Raw genomic sequence first — 20,165 nt, forward strand, 5'->3', positions numbered from 1 at the left:
ATTATGTTGAGGAATACCTGTGTGATAGTCTTACTGTGCTGTAGAGATTATGTTGAGGAATACCTGTGTGATAGTCTTACTGTGCTGTAGAGATTATGGTGAGGAACGTCTGTGTGATAGTCTTACTGTACTGTAGAGAGTATGTTGAGGAATACCTGTGTGATAGTCTTACTGTACTGTAGAGAGTATGTTGAGGAATACCTGTGCGTAGTCTTACTGTACTGTAGAGAGTATGTTGAGGAATACCTGTGTGATAGTCTTACTGTGCTCTCGAAATTATGCTGAGGAACGTCTGTGTGATAGTCTTACTGTGCTGTAGAGAGTATGTTGAGGAATACCTGTGTGGTAGTCTTACTGTGCTGTAGAGATTATGTTGAGGAATTCCTGTGTGATAGTCTTACTGTGCTGTCGAAATTATGCTGAGGAACGTCTGCGTGATAGTCTTACTGTGCTGTAGAGATTATGGTGAGGAATGTCTGTGTGATAGTCTTACTGTGCTGTAGAGATTGTGTTGAGGAATACCTGTGTGATAGTCTTACTGTGCTGTCGAAATTATGCTGAGGAACGTCTGCGTGATAGTCTTACTGTGCTGTAGAGATTATGGTGAGGAATGTCTGTGTGATAGTCTTACTGTGCTGTAGAGATTGTGTTGAGGAATACCTGTGTGATAGTCTTACTGTGCTGTAGAGATTATGGTGAGGAACGTCTGTGTGATAGTCTTACTGTACTGTAGAGAGAATGTTGAGGAATACCTGTGTGATAGTCTTACTGTGCTGTCGAAATTACGCTGAGGAACGTCTGTGTGATAGTCTTACTGTGCTGTAGAGATTGTGTTGAGGAATACCTGTGTGATAGTCTTACTGTGCTGTAGAGATTATGGTGAGGAACGTCTGTGTGATAGTCTTACTGTACTGTAGAGAGTATGTTGAGGAATCCCTGTGTGATAGTCTTACTGTACTGTAGAGAGAATGTTGAGGAATACCTGTGTGATAGTCTTACTGTACTGTAGAGAGTATGTTGAGGAATACCTGAGTGATTGTCTTACTGTGCTGTAGAGATTATGTTGCGGAATACCTGTGTGATAGTCTTACAGTGCTGTAGAGAGTATGTTGAGGAATACCTGTGTGGTAGTCTTACTGTGCTGTAGAGATTATGTTGAGGAATTCCTGTGTGATAGTCTTACTGTGCTGTAGAGATTAGGTTGAGGAATACCTGTATGATAGTCTTACTGTGCTGTAGAGATTATGGTGAGGAATGTCTGTGTGATAGTCTTACTGTGCTGTAGAGATTGTGTTGAGGAATACCTGTGTGATAGTCTTACTGTACTGAAGAGAGTATGTTGAGGAATACCTGTGTGATAGTCTTACTGTACTGTAGAGAGTATGTTGAGGAATCCCTGTGTGATAGTCTTACTGTACTGTAGAGAGTATGTCGAGGAATACCTGTGTGATAGTCTTACTGTGCTGTAGAGATTAGGTTGAGGAATACCTGTATGATAGTCTTACTGTGCTGTAGAGATTATGGTGAGGAACGTCTGTGTGATAGTCTTACTGTACTGTAGAGAGTATGTCGAGGAATACCTGTGTGATAGTCTTACTGTGCTGTAGAGATTAGGTTGAGGAATACCTGTATGATAGTCTTACTGTGCTGTAGAGATTATGGTGAGGAGTGTCTGTGTGATAGTCTTACTGTGCTGTAGAGATTGTGTTGAGGAATACCTGTGTGATAGTCTTACTGTGCTGTCGAAATTATGCTGAGGAACGTCTGTGTGATAGTCTTACTGTGCTGTAGAGTTTATGTTGAGGAATACCTGTGTGACAACACCATGTTGTAGAGTTTTTTCAATCTCTTTATATGATGAAGAATTTCTATGACAGCCTTACCGTGTTGTAGAGTTCCTCCAGCCTCTGTATGGTCAGAAATGTCTGCATGCTCACACCATTTTCAAGTAACAGCTTCACGAAGTCCACACGATCGTTGATGAGTGCATCCATCATGGCTTGCTCCAGGGAGCCTTCCTACAAACAGAAACACAGCCTCTTAGGCCCCAATCCTAACAGGCTATCAATTACACTTCTAATCATCTTGAAATAAATTTAGTAATTAGCTTTGTTTTTTCTTGCCTGATTACTGATCCCTCCTGAGGTATTTCTGTCAAATTACACACATGGGAGATCAGTGCTTGCAAGGTTTCAGCCCATCCTCCTCAACAACATTAAAATATTTGATTCAAACTCTAAAAAGAAGAAAGTCCAATCTTTTTGTCTGTATTAAATAGTTTATCATCAAAATGATTGGAGCATTGGTTGTTGAGAAAAGTTAAAAGCCATGGCTGATCATCAACCTGGGCGTGAAATAACGTGATCTTTTGACTTTTTAGTTGTTATTAGATTGATGTGAATGAGTTATGAATGTTAACTCGACTAAGCATTATAAGGAGGCAGTATTGACGTGCGACAATAGATATTATTACATGACTCTCTATTTAAGTGTATATGAAGTATTTTTGACTGTTTTAATAAAAAAAAAATCCCTGGAAAAGACTGAAAACCCGTAAAATAATGTCAGGGTGCAACAGTCGACTGTTGCACACTTACTGTTGCATGCGCGACAATCGTGCGCAGACAATTTCCGCGTCGGAGGCCCCACTTAAGCATCTTTTTGATACAAATTTATTTGTTGTGGTCTGGTGAAAATTGCGAATAACGGCAGATTTGAGGATGCTTCTGAACAAGATTTGGAATTGCTTATGGAAAATAGGGACTCTCATAGTACAAAAACGTCATTAAGGAAGCTGTGAATATTTCGGATAAATATTGTGCAGAGAAAGGTGTAATGATCGACGAAAGGTGCAGAACTGAATGAGTTTTTTGTGTAGATTTTACGTAGCATTGAGAACCAAGGAAGGAAATCTTTATACCAAGAAATAATTTATCCTAACTCGCACAATTCAGGAAGTTTCTTAAATAGAGAGTCAGGTAATAAATCATTTGTTTCATTGGTACTGGCCATGGGGTAACAGTCAAATCCTTGACCCTCAGTAGCAGGTTAGACCTAGGGAGCTGTTGCCCTCGGCCTTGGGCAACAGTTCCCTAGGTCTTACCTGCTACCTCGGGTCAAAGATTTGACTGTTTCCCCAGTACCAATGAAACAATTGTATACTGTTATAAGGGGTGAAAATATTCAGATGCATCAATAATTCTGATTCTTACAAAGAATATCAATCCTTAGAAATAGTGTGTTTATGAAATCAGTTAATGGGAAGTGATTTATCAACAACATCAGTCAATACAGCTTCATTTATTTTAGAAATTATTATGAATTCTTCATATTTTGCAAACTATTTCATTTAAATGGAAACATGTTTATTATTATAAAATCACACTCATTTCTCATTACCCATTGCTGTTGTGATGTAATTTCTATTCATTGTATCAAAACACTAGGGTAGAAGTACAGGACTTCTGGTCATAGCGAGTGTCGTAACTATAGTAACAGCTGAGTAACTTTATATCAAAACACTAGGGTAGAAGTACAGGACTTCTGGTCATAGCGAGTGTCGTCACTATAGTAACCCCTGAGTAACTTTATATCAAAACACTAGGGTAGAATTACAGGACTTATTCTGGTCATAGCGTGTGTCGTAACTATAGTAACAGCTGAGTAACTTTATATCAAAACATTAGGGTAGAAGTACAGGACTTCTGGTCATAGTGAGTGTCGTAACTATAGTTACAGCTGAGTAACTTTATATCAAAACACTAGGGTAGAAGTACAGGAGTTCTGGTCATAGTGAGTGTCGTTACTATAGTAACACCTGAGTAACTTTATATCAAAACACTAGGGTAGAAGTACAGGACTTCTGGTCATAGTGAGTGTCGTAGCTATAGTAACAGCTGAGTAACTTTATATCAAAACACTGGGGTAGAAGTACAGGACTTCTGGTCATAGTGAGTGTCGTAACTATAGTTACAGCTGAGTAACTTTATATCAAAACACTAGGGTAGAAGGACAGGACTTCTGGTCATAGCGAGTGTCGTCACTATAGTAACACCTGAAGCAGCTTTTCATCCCTATCCTTGTCCATACAAAATATTCACCAATCAGTCTTAAGAAACATTATTAAATACAATATTTGAATGTCTGTAATTCTTTCGAAATTTTTTTAATAACCAGTCCAAAACCGATGGAATGTAATATTGCCAAGCTCAGTGTATAACCAGACACATCTTTGCAAACTTTCTGCAAAAAGGCTTTAACTCTTTCACCCTGAAGTTTCATAATGAACTATTCCAACCTTTGAATTGGAAGAGTTCAAATTTGTCTTCAGGGGTGAATGAGCTAAAGCTTAATTTTGCAGAAATTTGCAAAGATGTGTCTGGTTAAAGCACAACTGTCAACTTCACTAACAGCCTAACGATTAGCAATGTTTGTAAAGACGACACACATTGCTGATGTGGTGACAATAAACACAATACAGTGTATTTTTGATGCTATGGTGACACAATGTTATTCTTGCAAAGTGGCAGCAACAAATTTCATATCTGAAATCTCCATCAATTCAATGTACAAAGCAACAGACAAAGTATGTGGTCCAACATTGCTGACGGCGGTCTCCCAAAATTGTGACAAAATGACACTGTCAACTTACTGTAAAACTCTCAATGTGAACCTGTCATTGAAAAACACAATCGAGGAAATCAGTATACCTAAATATTGATTACAGTGAAAAGTAGTTGGCATGTTGCTTTATTTTAAGCAGAATTGAATAAGGAGTATTTCTAAAAGGAAAACTTACTGTTTATTTGAAAATGAAGGTCATTCATAAGGGTGACATGAGCATGTTAGGTCAGTTTTTAAAGTTGTCAGGGAAATCATGGTCAGTGGTTAAAATTGACCTTGGAACGATAGTCAGCGGTTAAAACTGACCTGGGCATGATGGTCATGCAGTGGTTAAAATTGACCTGGGAACGATGATATGGTCAGTGATTAAAACTGACCTCAACATGATAGTCAGTGTTAAAATTAACCTTGGCACGATGATATGGTCGGTGGTTAAAACTGACCTGGGCATGATGGTCATGCAGTGGTTAAAACTGACCTCAACATGATAGTCAGTGTTAAAATTAACCTTGGCACGATGATATGGTCAGTGGTTAAAATTGACCTTGGAACAATAGTTATAGTAGGTTATGTTGATAGTCATACAATCCTGATCAGAATTAAGGACACATTAGGTCTGTTGAGAGACGTACAGCCCAAAAGTACTAGATTACCATATAAATCCAATCACCGTGGATAGCATTAAGGTAATCTGACCACAATCCTGATTATTTAGGGTAATCACGCGTAGTAATTAGGTGTCAACTCGGCATAAAAATGTTAATACAAATGTATACCACTTGGTAAATTTCTTACACTGATTCTGTTTGTCTTGTGCCAAAACTTTTCATAGGCCTTTAATCAATATATTTTTTCAAAGTTCTTATTCTGTTCTACAATCTTGAATTAATATATTTTCCAATTATTGTAATATTTTTCAAAAGTAATGGATATTTCAACTTTTTGCTGAGAAATCTCTATTTTAAGTATCTACCAAGTTGTTTTCCTAGGTTAATTAACTAGGGCTATTGTATAACAAATGAAATATTTATGTTAACCACAGAATATTTTTACGTTTTTTTTAAGCACAAGGCGACATCCTTATATTGTTCTTTCTAAACCCTTGATCTCTATCTGATATTTCTATCAAGGATTAATTCAATATTTGTTTGTACACAGCAACCAAATAGTTAATAGTTTATCATGTTGCCTATGTAAACGACAATTTGTCTAGTATAAACATGAGCAAGAAGAATCGGCACTTTTCACTTTGTAACTGTAATGTAACTACTTGACATTACAAAATGAAAGAATTAAATAATTATTCTCTAATATCACAAAGCATCAGGCTAGATCTAAGATACATTGTATGGTAAAACATGGCTAAAACTCAGAACAGACTTATAGCACAGTGTATGGTAAACATGGTGTACCTTAAATGTCACTGTAGAAAGTTGATTTCATATGTTTTTGCCCAGAATTACCTTGTACAACAACTATTATGAAAAAGAGTATTGTAATTAAATGTGTCTGCCTTCACTAATAACAATGTCAGAGTTGTTAAATGATGATAGGGATAAACATATTCAAATGACTAAAACTACATAAGGTGTAAAGCTAGGGCAGGGAAATGAATATTCCAGTAAGATTAAACACTGCACGGACGCCTCGGCTAATTATTCTACGGCCTGTTCTACTCTTACATGTATACCTCACGTGATCAAGTCTTATAAAAGTTACGGCAATGTATGAGTGCAGAATTCTTAAATAAAATCATAAATAATGTCCCATCTGTCAAGCATGTTTTTTCACACTGTTGAACTTTCTATTTTATTTAATTTTTTAATTTTTAAATCAAAGCTAGATCTCCGGTACATAAAATCATTTATCATTTAGTTATATAGACTTTATTCTGTGGAAAATTCTGTTTTTTGTTTCTATACATATCTTAAATTTATACAAACAAAATATGTATTGTCCTCTAAAATATGAATTAGTATACATTTCATTTCAGAGAAAGGCATACATATGATCTCCTACAAAGATTGCACATTTCCTCAAAATAGACATACATCACTCCTAAATAGATACCTACAATATTCCTACAACAAAGCAAACAGGAATTCCTTCATGGAAATTTGGAAATATTGAACATTTAAATACAATGACTGATATATAAAGAGTTATTGTTCAAATATATAGATTTGTAACAAACACTAAAACATGTACCCCATTTAACAGCAGGTCAAGTGAAGTGTCGTCCCAGGTAAATGAGTTACACTTGTAGGAATCTTCGTTAAACATGTAACCAGTCCGCAGAACTACATCCATCACCCCGAGTAGTTATATATCACACCAAAATAACCACGCCTCACAAACACAACTCCAAAACTGGACTTGTAAGAATCGTCATGACACAATACTGGTTTGAAACGACAAAAACAAACTGTAAAACGGGAAGTTTACACATCCTGGAGAACAGGAGGAAGTGCCTGCTGTCCCTAACAGCTGTATGTCACTAGGTAATGAGTGCCACAGCTCTGATACACTACTTCCTCCAACCATTGGGCCTACCTAATATCCCTCACCTACTCATACACGTAATATCACCAACAACATTGTGAAGAATGTATATATGGTGCTATTGTTAATTTAGCAGTTTTACAATAAACTGATATATTTGTTCGGTCAAATGTTTTGTATCAACTTCAAATGCAATATCCTGACTGTAGGCATCACGGTTAAAACATACCAATTATCATGATTCTATGTACCCTGCTATGAAACATTTGAAACAGGTCAAAGGTAACTCATTTCAGTTGATATCTGTACACCTTATTGGTAAACTGGCCAAATATATCATCATTGTTCTAGTCTTAATAGTTCTAGAGAAAGACAATGGCAGGACGGACAATGGATGCTTCACCATTTTATAAGCACTTTTACATCATGTATACAGGACAGTGTTTCAGGGAGGGAATTAAGAAAGTTATGGACTGGTAATAGTGTTGGTGGGAGAGGAGGCGGGAGAGACGATATCCTACTGGTGTACAGTTATTTAGATGAATCAACACTAATTTACATACAGACAATGATAAATTAAATTTCCACAAAAAATCACTATAACAGACTTTTAGGTCTTCCCTCAGGTATATTTCACCAACGTGCAGCGTAGAAATGGTTGTTCCGCTTTGGTCACACTTAGATTCCATCAAACTGCTCAGGCCATATTTGACTTCAAATATATCTTGAAGGTCATATTTACTCTCTATTGTCCTCTCAAGTTCACATTTAGTTTGTACTGTTTCTTTAAGGCAAGTTTGGGACTGCATTGTTACAAGGTCACACTGTTCCTTCATTGTCCCTTCAAGGTCACTCTTGGAGAGCACTGTTCCTTCAAGGTCAGTCTTGGAGTGCACTGTTCCTTCAAGGTCACTATGGGATTTCATTGTCCCTTCTTGGTCACTCTTGGAGTGCCCTGTTCCTTCAAGGTCACAATGGGACTTTATTGTCCCTTCAAGGTCACTCTTTGAATGCACTTTCCCTTCAAGGTCACTCTGGGAGTGCACTGTTCCTTCAAGGTCACAATGGGATTCGGACTGGTCTGGCTCTTGAAGGTCACACTTGAACTGCAGTGTCCCTTCCAGGTGACACTGAGATTGTAAAGCCCCTTCATGGTGTGACTTTACTGTTCCCTCAAGGTCACACTGGGACTGCATTGTCTACTTACTAAATCCCTCTCAGTAGATAATTCTGTGATTTCCTAACTGTACTGGTTCTGTTACGCTGTGTCGGTGTGAAGTCCAGTCCTGGACTGTGACAACTGCTATACATGTACTGCCCTAGGCTGCCTTCCAGCTGTTTTGTTCTTTTATGATACAAGTGTGTTTGGTCCAACCCCACGACTGTCAAACACAACAAATAGGGTTGACAGCAGTAACAATGACTGTATCCTGATCTTGTGTGTTTTAACCCAAAGATCAAGACTTTGCCATCCATCACAGGCTCCTCTACAACTAACATTACAGCTACACAGATAGCCCCATTTCTGTCCTTCTTACATTAATTATCCTATTTCTGTCCTTCTTACATTAATTATGCTAACATATCTGAAGTCATGACTGTTCCTATTTGGTTCAATATTACAATCTTTATACACATCTAACTGTATTCTGTCTATAATTATACTGTTAATGAGGGAGGCTTTTTCTTTCTCTCAGTTACTGAATAAATTATCTAGTTTTGAATAAAATAAAAATAATACTTTTTACTTTTTACCATGCATAAAAAAATTCTGACATTTCTGGTTTTCATTTTGTTTTTGTCAAACACAAATTACCTTATAATTTTGATTTATTCAAGATTATACCAATATGCATAACATGCTACATGTCATTACAAGAGGGCCATGTGCAATATTTACATATGGTCTAGAGATGAGGTCATTGAACAGAGTAATTAAAAGATGTCACATGAATTAAGTTTAAACTGAAGTTTACACAAAGCAACTGATGAGGATTGCAGGAAAATAATTCATCACAATTTTGATGACCCTCCCTCTAGCCCCTTCAGAATCTAATGTAACCAATTCTTGTCTATTCATGTTTTTTACACATCACATCGGGGAACTGCTGCTTCTCAATGTCAGGCTTAACCAGTGTAGTGCTAAGTTTGCCTCACAGGTTCGGTGTCATACATGTACTTGCAGATTTGATCATTATAGCCATCTAATTTGCTGTTTGCTTCACATGTTCAGTGGCAAGATTCTTTCACTCAATCCAAGCCATTCACAGAGTCAATTACTTCATTAGGATCACATATTATCTATTGAGCTAAATCCGGATAAAAAAAACAAATACTGAAATGACCAAAGGGCAACAACTTTTGCAAAAATCGTCGAATCAAACTTCTTTTCAAGGAAACACAAAAACATATCATGATTATTTAGCCTACTAAGTTTCAAAGAAATCTGTCAAAAAATGTAGGAGGAGATCTCCCGACAAAACAATCAAATACTGAAATGAACAAAGGGCAATAACTTTTGGAATAATTGTCGAATCAAAATTCTTTTAAGGGGAGACACAACTTCATATCATGATTATAATGTATACCAAGTTTCAAAGAGATCGGTCGAAAAATGTAGGAGGAGATTGTCGGACAAACAAAAGTTTACGCCGGACGGACGGAAGGACAGACGGACAACGCCATACCATAATACTCCCGTCAAAACTGTATTTCAGAATTATTAATACCCAAATCTGGAGAAGTTTTCCTATCGCCAGTGGAATGCTTACTGTAGTTTAATTAACAATGCAGCCACATCCCACACACATGAACAGACCTGTCTAGATCCTGGAAAATATAATACTTGACACTTGTAGATTTAATTAACTGTGTCTGTGGTGATGTAAGGATTACAGCAGTTAAGTAAAACATAATATGCAGTCGTAGAATTGCCTGGTGTGTCTGTACTTTATTTTAGATGCCAACCAGGCACCAATTGAAGCTATTTATTGATATTATGCAAGTCCATGAGCTTTATAGACTAGCAAGTGCATTTTTTCTTCAGACTCAAGTATATTTCTCTTGCGGGCTCTAAAGGGATCTTGTATTGACAGTGCTTTAGATCTAGAACTTCCTGCTATTCCTGCTATACATTCAATAAATAGCAGGGATTGATCTTGTACTGACTGTGCTTTAGATCTAGATCTTCCTGCTATACATCCAATAAATAGCAGGGATTGGTCTTGTATTGACTGTGCTTTAGATCTAGATCTTCCTGCTATATATACATCCAATAAATAGCAGGGATTGGTCTTGTATTGACTGTCCTTTAGATCTAAATCTTCCTGCTATCCCTGCTACACATCCAATAAATAGCAGGGATTGGTCTTGTACAACAAGATAGCCACTATAGGAGCATCATATCCCCGGCTCCATCCCAACAAATACATTTCGCAAGAAAGACTGTGCAGAAACTGAGTTTTTATCTATAGAAACAGTGACCATGACCTCTGTTCTTTTGATATAAATTTTCTCTCTATATTAAGTGACCTTGACTTTTGCTTTTTTGAGTAGAATAAGCAGAGCATTATTTTCTATCTATATAGTATCAATGACTTTGACCTTTGCTCTTTTGATCCGAAAAAGCAAAAACTGATTTTCTGTCTATGATAACAGTGACAACGCACATTGCTATTTTGTTATGAAAAACAATCCAGTATTAGAGCACTTTAGACAATTAAGGAAGCCCGATATAGACTTGAGTATGATTAAGCTGTAGGTACAGAAGCTATCAGGAGGAAACAAATACGATAGGACAGACAGCAAGATGAACAGGTGTCATAAAAAACGTCTGTCTCTTCAACCTGATAAAAATGGTGTTGTTCTTATGACAACCAAATCTCATAACTTCTGGAACACTCGGCATTCTACCTTTCCGACCTGAGACCTCAGTTTCTAGTCATAAGATATACACAACTGTATTTGCATGTTGTACTTGAAACAATGACTATAGCTTACACACACTTTATGAGTGAGACAGTATGTGTCAGGAGTTATTTACTGACGTGGGAACAGAGAAAATGTCTGTCCCCCAACCTAGTGACCTGTGTAAATGAACTAAAGGTATATTAGTGTCAATCAGACAGCCATATCACTGAGAAAAAGTGGAATTGTAAAAACTACAAACTATTCTCTGGGTTCTCAGATTGAACAACTGGTGTACAAACCTATATAGTCTGTCTGTTTTATCATTGTTTATTAACTTAATATATACCATATAAACTTCATTTATTGAACAACACTAATGAAACAAGTGATTATATTAATCACTCTTGTTGGCTCGGATGTAATCGTGAGCACGGTCTTATAAAGTGGGAGGAAACCGGAGTACCCGGAGAAAACCCACATGGTCGGGCAGGTGACGTCCCCATACCTTTTCATGTCCAATTGGGGAATCGAACCCTGGCCGCCCTGGTGAAAGGCAAGTGTGATACCCAGTGCACCATGCGACCACCCTTGATTTCCCTACTACCCTTTATTAACCTTATTTCCTTAGTCCAGGTCTGTAAACACCTGCTTTGCTTCATTAACAAGGCTCCATATTGAAGTAGAATTCATAAAAATCAGCTGATTTTCTTGGGAAAATGAAGTGCGATAGACAATCTATGGTCAATTTTAATTTTCAAGATTTATTTCAATACAGTTTAAAAAGTAATAGGTGAAATCTGTTAGTCGTGTCTCAATTCTACAATACTGGAGCTGCTACTGGTGGTTTACTAACTTGAGACAAAAACAGTGAAACACGACACATCAAGGCTACAAGGTTCTATTGTAGTAACTTAACTCTTGTCAAGTATAGAGATGTTTATTAATTATGACATAAAGCGGAATACTTATCCTGTCAGCAATCAGCTGATCATTGGTCAGTCTGTCACCTGTCCTATGATCCCTGGTCAGATCTGTGACCTAAGGCTACCTATGGTGTACAGATAGTTATACTGCCCTAAAGGCTAGCAATCAATACCATACAGGACTCCATAAAAAGTACAGTTAAATGTGACTTTGATATCTCTCACGGAGCCCACTGCTCAAAAACGGATCAGCTTAATCAATTTACCAAAAAAAACAAGCAAATTCATGGAATTTATATCCCCCGCTTGCAGGACATATTGTAGGTTAACATTATTGAGGTTAGGTTTAAACATGTGAGTATCGTGCTGTTGAGATATAATGTATAGCTTGAAACTTGAAGAAGAAAAAAACCCTATACCTCATTGATTATCCTTAAATATGCACAAATCACATCGGTTGGCAAACTTAGCATGAATCGGATGTGCATACAGAATTTGGTTGAAACATCTGAACACTTATATCTACAGCAATTATCACACGAAAAACCAAAGAGTGCCTGAGATGGGTGGAAAGACAGGGGAAAACAAAAATTGTCATCAAGTTTGAAAGAATTTGGCTAATATTTGCTTGAGTTATTAAGCGGAAACTGCAGATAATGACGTTTTTTGTTAATCAAGGGGCCATAACTCGTTGAACCCTGTTACTAAGTTTATAAGAGAATATTTGCGAAAGTAATGAACAGAAACGGCTGATGATAACATTTTTCGCTACTCAAGGGGCTATAACTCCGCCAAATAAAGTCTGCTGAAAGTGGTCATCGACCTTGGCCGACCCCTTAAGGCATTTAACCCTGTGACCAAGTTTGAAGAAAATTGGTTAACATTTGTTGTAGATATTGCACGGAAACGAAGCGTGACAGACAGACAGACAGACGGACAAACCCAAATTAATATCCCCCGTTTCGATGAAAGCGGGTCAAAAAAAAAGAAAAAATCAGTATCTTGAGAAATATTTGATTTTGTTTTGTAACCTGACTGTATGCGATATTTTTAAATCTCAATGGATACAGTCTTAGTTCTGAATTTCAATATTCTTTAAACATATAAACTAGATAACGGTTCAAGTCAAGCTGTTGTTAAGCTTGACTAATGACGTTTGGCATCTTCAGCTTAATAGCTTTTTCATTCAAGTAAGTTTTCTCTGGCCTCTGAACAGGTTATGAGCCGTTTTTTCCTCACACCTTACATATTTAGGGATACTAGCAATCCAACAACACAAACGACTAAAAAATCATCTTCATAAAAGTATATGAAGGATATGATAATATTTTTAAGTAAAGCAAGGGTAGAATAAGTGGTTGTTATTATAAATGTTTGGTACACATACTTAAGTATTTACATGAATATACAATTAATAACATTTTATAAGCAATCATAGCAGAAAATGTAGGATTTTGTTGAGTATCCCATTCAAAATGGCGTGCAGCCTTGTTGTCAAGCATGGCGTCATTATAATATGGCGCTAATTATTATGCTTCTGATTCCTGCCCTTTTTTAATGCATTACATTTTTCATGTTTTATGCTTTAAAGATGTAATAAATAGAAAATTTAATGGTGACTTCAGTAAAAACAGATATATTTCACTCATGTAGTTAATTTTTTGATATTTTTCACCAGTGCGCAATATTAGCCACACTTGTGAAATATATTAGTTATTACTGAAGACACCATTAAATATCCTCTATTTATTAGTCTGTTAAGTCTCTTACTGGCACCATATCCATTCCTAGACAAAACAAAATTGATTCTGGGAATGGAAGCTAGGTTGCACAAGATCTGACCTGATTACACCTTGTTAAGGAGTCTTGGTTAATGCAGTCGAAGGAGATTGTGTCAGTTTCTATAACTGTGTTGACATCCCCATTATGATGACAATGATGAAAATAACAGATATTGAAAAAGTGTTATTAACCAACTTACGGGCCACTCCTGACCATAGACAAAAATATGACTTCTTGCTATGTCCACTCTGTCCCAAGTCAAAGCTAGACTCAGTTGGTCAGGTGCACTGGCATTCGTTCCTTCAACAGACAAACATTACCTGGTCATATACGATAAACATTGATAGGTATGAAATATTTAAAATGGGGTAAAATTTGTGCTTTGTGTATGAGAAAAATATTTACCTAAACCTGAGGAACCTCAAGATTGAAAAAAGACTGCTGTGATCGCCATCATTTTTTGAGCTATAGCCACTGGCTAACTAACACCCCCCAACAACAGCGACCCCCAACATCACCAACACAGAATGGAGAGCTCCCACAAAATACAGTTGAAATGAAAAAGAAAACACAATCGAAAAGCAACCTAAGTTAATGATAATGTATACCAAGATTCATTAATATCGATCAAGAAGATAAGTAGCTGGAATTGAATACATTTTATACTCATAAAAGAAAAGGGACATAACTCCAAACAAAAGCATCAAAACAAAAACATAAATCAGAATTGAAGAATTATCTAAGGTATAAATTAAATAACATAAGGGGAAAAAAAATGGTTAGCGAGCTGGATGTAAGAAGTTGTTTGTAAAAAAACGGAAATGAAAATCAGAAATGGGGCATATTTTCGATTAAACATTGAAAAGTCAAGGAATTCTGCTTGTACATTTAGGTTCCGTTTTGCATCCTTTTTTTTTTTTTTTTTTTGAACAAGCACATGTACAGCTGGTAGGTTCCTGAAACGGGATTATGAAAACCAGTAACAACATAACCAACATTCTTTGCTAGATTTCCCAACTCATTTAAAATTGCACAACAGTTGCCCATGGTAAAAAATAATCATGATCCTTTTAGTCCATTCCGAGAAATAGCAGTAACAATCTAACATACATCATACTTGCAATATTCAAGATGATATGGTCGTCTTTTTAATTTTGAAGATTATAAACCAAATTTAAAGCAAAAAGAATTAGTGACATAGGTGGATCATGTATACAGAGTTTCATCATGATCCCTTCAGTAGTCTTTAAGAAATACTGGTAACATACAGACTCACTGACTGAAGGATGGACACTTGACAATTAACATCCATCTGATCAGGATGTTGGGCAAATAAAGAGCAGAGGGCAAAAATTTGGTGGCAAATATATCCAATTACATGTATTTACAAAGGAAAATACCAAACATAATTGAGAATGTGTCTGATAACTGGCTAGTTGTTACACAAAGATCAACAATTTGACATCTTAGCTGATTGCGTTAAAAGAACACTGAATCCTTCTGCAGCTTTTTGTAAAGAGCACTCACCTTTGAGCAGCGCAGTAAGAATGGCAAGGTCTATGTCCTGAGCTCCCTCTCCCATGCGGAACACCGTTATCTGTAACACAGAGGACAGGAGTCCACATCAATGGAAGCAGCAGGCACTTATACCATCAGCAAATCTATTTCTGTCACCACAGAATCTTAGTCCCAATATCTATTAGTGTAATATAAATGAAACTGGAATGTCTAGAAATATCCGTGCCTCCATTACCTGATAATCAATGACTCCAGTCATCCGTTTTCAAATTCACTTTATTGCAGACGAGTGTTCTGAAGATTATTTCACAACTTATTATCAACTAATTTGTCCTAACTTGATTATCAACTAATTTGTCCTGACTTGGCTGTCGCGCATTCAAAAGAAATAATTCCAATAAACTTGTCTGGTAAAGAATACATTTTAAATACAATGATAAAGGCAAGGAGGAAACAAATTTAGATATGTATATCTTTTTGTCGCAGTCTTTAGCATTGAATTTCTATTAAAGGACAAGACAAAATAGAATTGTAGTATTTGCAATAGGAAAAGTAAAGACATAACTTTTGTTGTGAAAGCAACAATAAGCCCAGTACCTATCAAAGTGTATGCTACTTTTTTTAACAAATGAAATATATAATAAAATCTGAATATTAATCGTTTTGATGTATATGATTTCAAAGTTACCCAACAATGATAGAATTTGCCATTTTTTAAAAATTATTTTAAAACCCCAGGGCCCGGAATTAATGACCAAGAATCTACACTTAAAAGGCTTTGATAGACATGAAATTACTTCAATTATCATTACAGCCGATGTATTTCAAACCTAAATACCTTGTATTTGTCCGACTCATGGGCATGGCCTTTATAATGGTGCAAAGGAAAACTTTTTGACTAAACTTATAAATTTCTCATAAGCACAAGCTACCAAACTATCAAAGCACTAAAACTCCTTGTTCTGCTGAAGATTGTCTATGTGGGTCTCTGAGACAGCTGTACCCCAGCATCAACTAGCTACAGAAAGGTCCCAAGGGTAGAATGTCCTAGCTGCACTAGCTTATCTCCCTCTAGTTTGTGAACTTAGAATCGGACATCCAAGTGATCAAAATTATTAGAATTCATTTTTTCTGAACAATTCAATATTCTAGAGATGGGGGCAAATCCAGTCCCTAGGGCTGAAGTCATAGGATCAGTTTGATAGATCCCTTGTGTAAGGGGAGGTAATGAAAATGTTTAAGAACTGTAAATTAAAATAGGAAGTGATATGTAATGCTTTTGACACCGAGTTGCACTGTACTGATTAATCCCTTCACCTATGTAGGTATTAGTATATGTTTTATATACCACTACTGTGGTAATAAACCACCACCTACCTAGGTGTTAGTTCATTACAAGTTATAAACCACCACCTACCTAGGTGTAAGTTCATTACAAGTTATAAACGAACACCTACCTAGGTGTTAGTTCATTACAAGTTATAAACCACCACCTACCTAGGTGTTAGTTCATTATAAGTTATAAACCACCACCTACCTAGGTGTTAGTTCATTACAAGTAATAAACCACCACCTAACTAGGTGTTAGTTCATTACAAGTGATAAACCACCACCTACCTAGGTGTTAGTTCATTACAAGTTATAAACCACCACCTACCTAGGTGTTAGTTCATTACAAGTTATAAACAACCACCTACCCAGGTGTAAGTTCATTACAAGTTATAAACCACCACCTACCTAGGTGTTAGTTCATACAAGTTATAAACAACCACCTACCCAGGTGTAAGTTCATTACAAGTTATAAACCACCACCTACCTAGGTGTTAGTTCATTACAAGTTATACACCACCACCTACCTTGGTGTAAGTTTATAACAAGTTATAAACCACCACCTACCTAGGTGTTAGTTCATTACAAGTCATAAACCATCACCTGCCTAGGTGTTAGTTCATTACAAGTTATAAACCACCACCTACCTAGGTGTTAGTTCATTACAAATTGTATACCACCACCTACGTAGCCATTATTACACATTCAATAACACTACTATGTCACATCAGTACACTATATGATAAAATCACGCCAACAGTATAACTACATGTACACTTTAAAGGAATGGTGATCTGTCTGATCAAAAGGGCACTATAAATTTTGTGTCTTTTCACCATGAACTGACCTCCCATAAGTCATCAACAACATGGCAGTTTTAAGTCATGTAATTTATTTAAACCTTTATTTCCTTCTCTTGAGGGCACTATGGTCTGATACGGCATTGTCTTGGGATGAAGTAGCACACTCCCTTTCTACGAAGACACTCATCATCACTCAACATGATTAGGCCAGTGTGTCCTCAAAAGATGGAGTTGATTTGGAGTCAACAACAGCAGAAGACAACAGAGATTCTTAATATCGACACTTCGAAACATGATGTCACTATAGTGCCCTCTACGGGAGGTGCTAAAACATGATGCCACTATAGTGCCCTCAATAGGAGGTGGCAAAACAGATTTGTATCTTCACTTACCAGCTCCTTTTTCTTGATACACAACATTAACTCGATGAAGAGCTTCTCTGCTTGTTCTTGAGAATACTGGAATGTCTTCTGAATGGTTAGAATGAGCTGATCTCGTAAACTCTCCGGCATTGTGCTGAAATAACACAAAACAGAATTATACTTTCTTCTGAAATAACACAAAATAGAATTATACTTTCTTCTAAAATAACACCGAAAAAAAAGAAATATACTTTCTTTTGAAATAACACAGAAAAGAATTATATTTTCTTCTGAAATAACACAGAATAGAACTGATACTTTCCTCTCCTAAACAAGAACAACTTTCAAGTCCTAACAGTTTCCACCAGGACCCCACAGCGCGAACAGTTCAAAAACAGCTTTTCAGTACCACCGTTTTCCTCAACTCTGCTGTGCAAATGTTTTCCTCAACAACTTTTAAGTCCTAACAGTTTCCACCACTAATCCCAGTGTAGCAAGAATAATATTGTTGCTGTGTATTTTTTTCTTTATAAATAAATACACAACATTGGATATATAGCGCCCTATCTAGCTAACATAAGCCACTCTAAAGTGCTTTACAGTACATAGATATACAATTTTATTATACAGTCAATGCAATTAGCATATATATTAATCAATACAATATTGAGGAATTCGCAGGAGCTGCCTTATCAGGCGCTAACTACTAGTCCTATGCCACCTGGCTAATATCTCCCTATGTGTGTATGCCTGTGTGTGTGCTGAAGATGTATTGTGTTCTGTTTGTAGTTGGACCGTGCTTCCAACGGTATCATTTATAGTGCCACCTCACTTGAATGCTACAGCACAGATACCGCAACACCCACCCCAGACCATTTTATACTCCAGCTGGGTTGTTGGAGTTGTGTGGGCAGGAGAAAAACACTTTCTCTAATATTCCATGCGTGCGGCGACTTCGGGGATCAAACCCCGTCCGCCTGCTTGGAAAGCCGGAGTGTTAACCACTCGACCAATCCGCCCATATACTTTCAAACTTTCCTTTTCAGATTTTTTTTTCTAGTTTGAAATTTTAAGTTCACAAATGCCAGGAAACAACATCACAAACATTGAATCTTGCACTTTACATGTATTAACAAAATTGATGTTTTTTTTTTTTTTTTTTTTTTTTAAAAACAAACAAAAAAACATAATATTTTGTAATGAATTATTTGTTTTAAACACTCAAGCTTGATTACAAGCAAGCAATCACTGCCAACAGAGCATTTTCTAAGTAATGAAGATTTATGAATATCTCTTTTCCGTGAATATATAACAGAAAATATTCCAAAAGCAACAAGATTTAAGTGGCGCTTAAATGTCTTTAAGAAGTCACACAAGGAATTACTGAAAATTTGATTTATTGAATCAGAGGCAAATTCCTAATATCTGTCCCATATCTCACTGGTTTTTACGAAGACATTCGACCTAATTTGTATCATCAGCATACCAAATCAAAATGAAGTAGGAAAACTAGAACTGTAAGCCACAAGCTAATTTATACGCCTGCTTCCCCTTAAACATTGCTGAAACAAAGTTGATTGCAATGTACAGTTTTATCAACTGATGACCATCAATGTGTAAGTTTCCTCTGTCTATTAGAAGGTTTTATGAGCATTTTTCAAGACATTTTATAAATGTAAGAGACGAGGGCAGCTTACGAAGCTAATCTGAGCTTTGAGCAAACATTCTGGAGTGAGGAGATCTAGGGAAGGAAAATGTCATTCTTTTTAACAGCGACCTTGACTTGTGACATATCTCCCAAAAAAGAATTCACAAGTTTGAGAATTGTGTGATTATTCGTTCTGAAGGCAGCTTCCAGATAGGATGTGATTTTTTGTTTAAAGTAACAGTGACCTTGACCTTTAGCAGACCATATTGAAATGTAATATCTTTTTTTTTCTGTTTCCTACAACAACTCGCATGTAAAGCCTGAGCTTTGAGCAATCTTGTTTTTCTCCTAAGTTAGGATCTGAACAAGAAAATTCCAGGGAAGGAGATTGGGGAAGTGTGTACTTATGTGTGACAGGACAGATTTGACACTTAGCCATCCTCCAGTGTGTACTTGTGACAGGACAAAGTTGACACTTATCCATTCTCCAGAGGGTATTTATGTGTGACGGGACAAAGTTGACACTTATCAATTCTCCAGTGTGCATTTGTGACGGGACAGATTTGACACTTACCCATCCTCCAGTGTGTACTTGTGACGGGACAGATTTGACACTTACCCATCCTCCAGTGTGTACTTGTGACGGGACCGAGTTGACACTTATCCATCCTCCAGTGTGTACTTGTGTGTGACGGGACCGAGTTGACACTTACCCATCCTCCAGTGTGTACTTGTGTGTGACGGGACCGAGTTGACACTTACCCAT

General features: G+C 36.7%; 1 protein-coding gene across 2 annotated transcripts in view; it reads right to left on the reverse strand.

Annotated features, from left to right (window-relative positions):
• LOC110460047 (transient receptor potential cation channel subfamily M member 3-like) overlaps positions 1 to 20,165 on the reverse strand; it is a 200,909-nt gene that overhangs the window by 40,358 nt on the left and 140,386 nt on the right. For both annotated transcript variants that reach the window (XM_021512752.1, XM_021512751.1), the window contains exons 9-12: positions 17,782 to 17,905; positions 15,267 to 15,336; positions 13,939 to 14,039; positions 1,884 to 2,018 (exon numbers count right to left, since the gene is read on the reverse strand). In XM_021512752.1, coding sequence (XP_021368427.1) covers positions 1,884 to 2,018; positions 13,939 to 14,039; positions 15,267 to 15,336; positions 17,782 to 17,905 — 430 coding nt within the window. The remainder of the gene's footprint in view (positions 1 to 1,883; positions 2,019 to 13,938; positions 14,040 to 15,266; positions 15,337 to 17,781; positions 17,906 to 20,165) is intronic.

Source organism: Mizuhopecten yessoensis, unplaced genomic scaffold, assembly GCF_002113885.1.
Source record: "Mizuhopecten yessoensis strain PY_sf001 unplaced genomic scaffold, ASM211388v2 scaffold10311, whole genome shotgun sequence".
Classification (NCBI taxonomy): domain Eukaryota; kingdom Metazoa; phylum Mollusca; class Bivalvia; order Pectinida; family Pectinidae; genus Mizuhopecten; species Mizuhopecten yessoensis.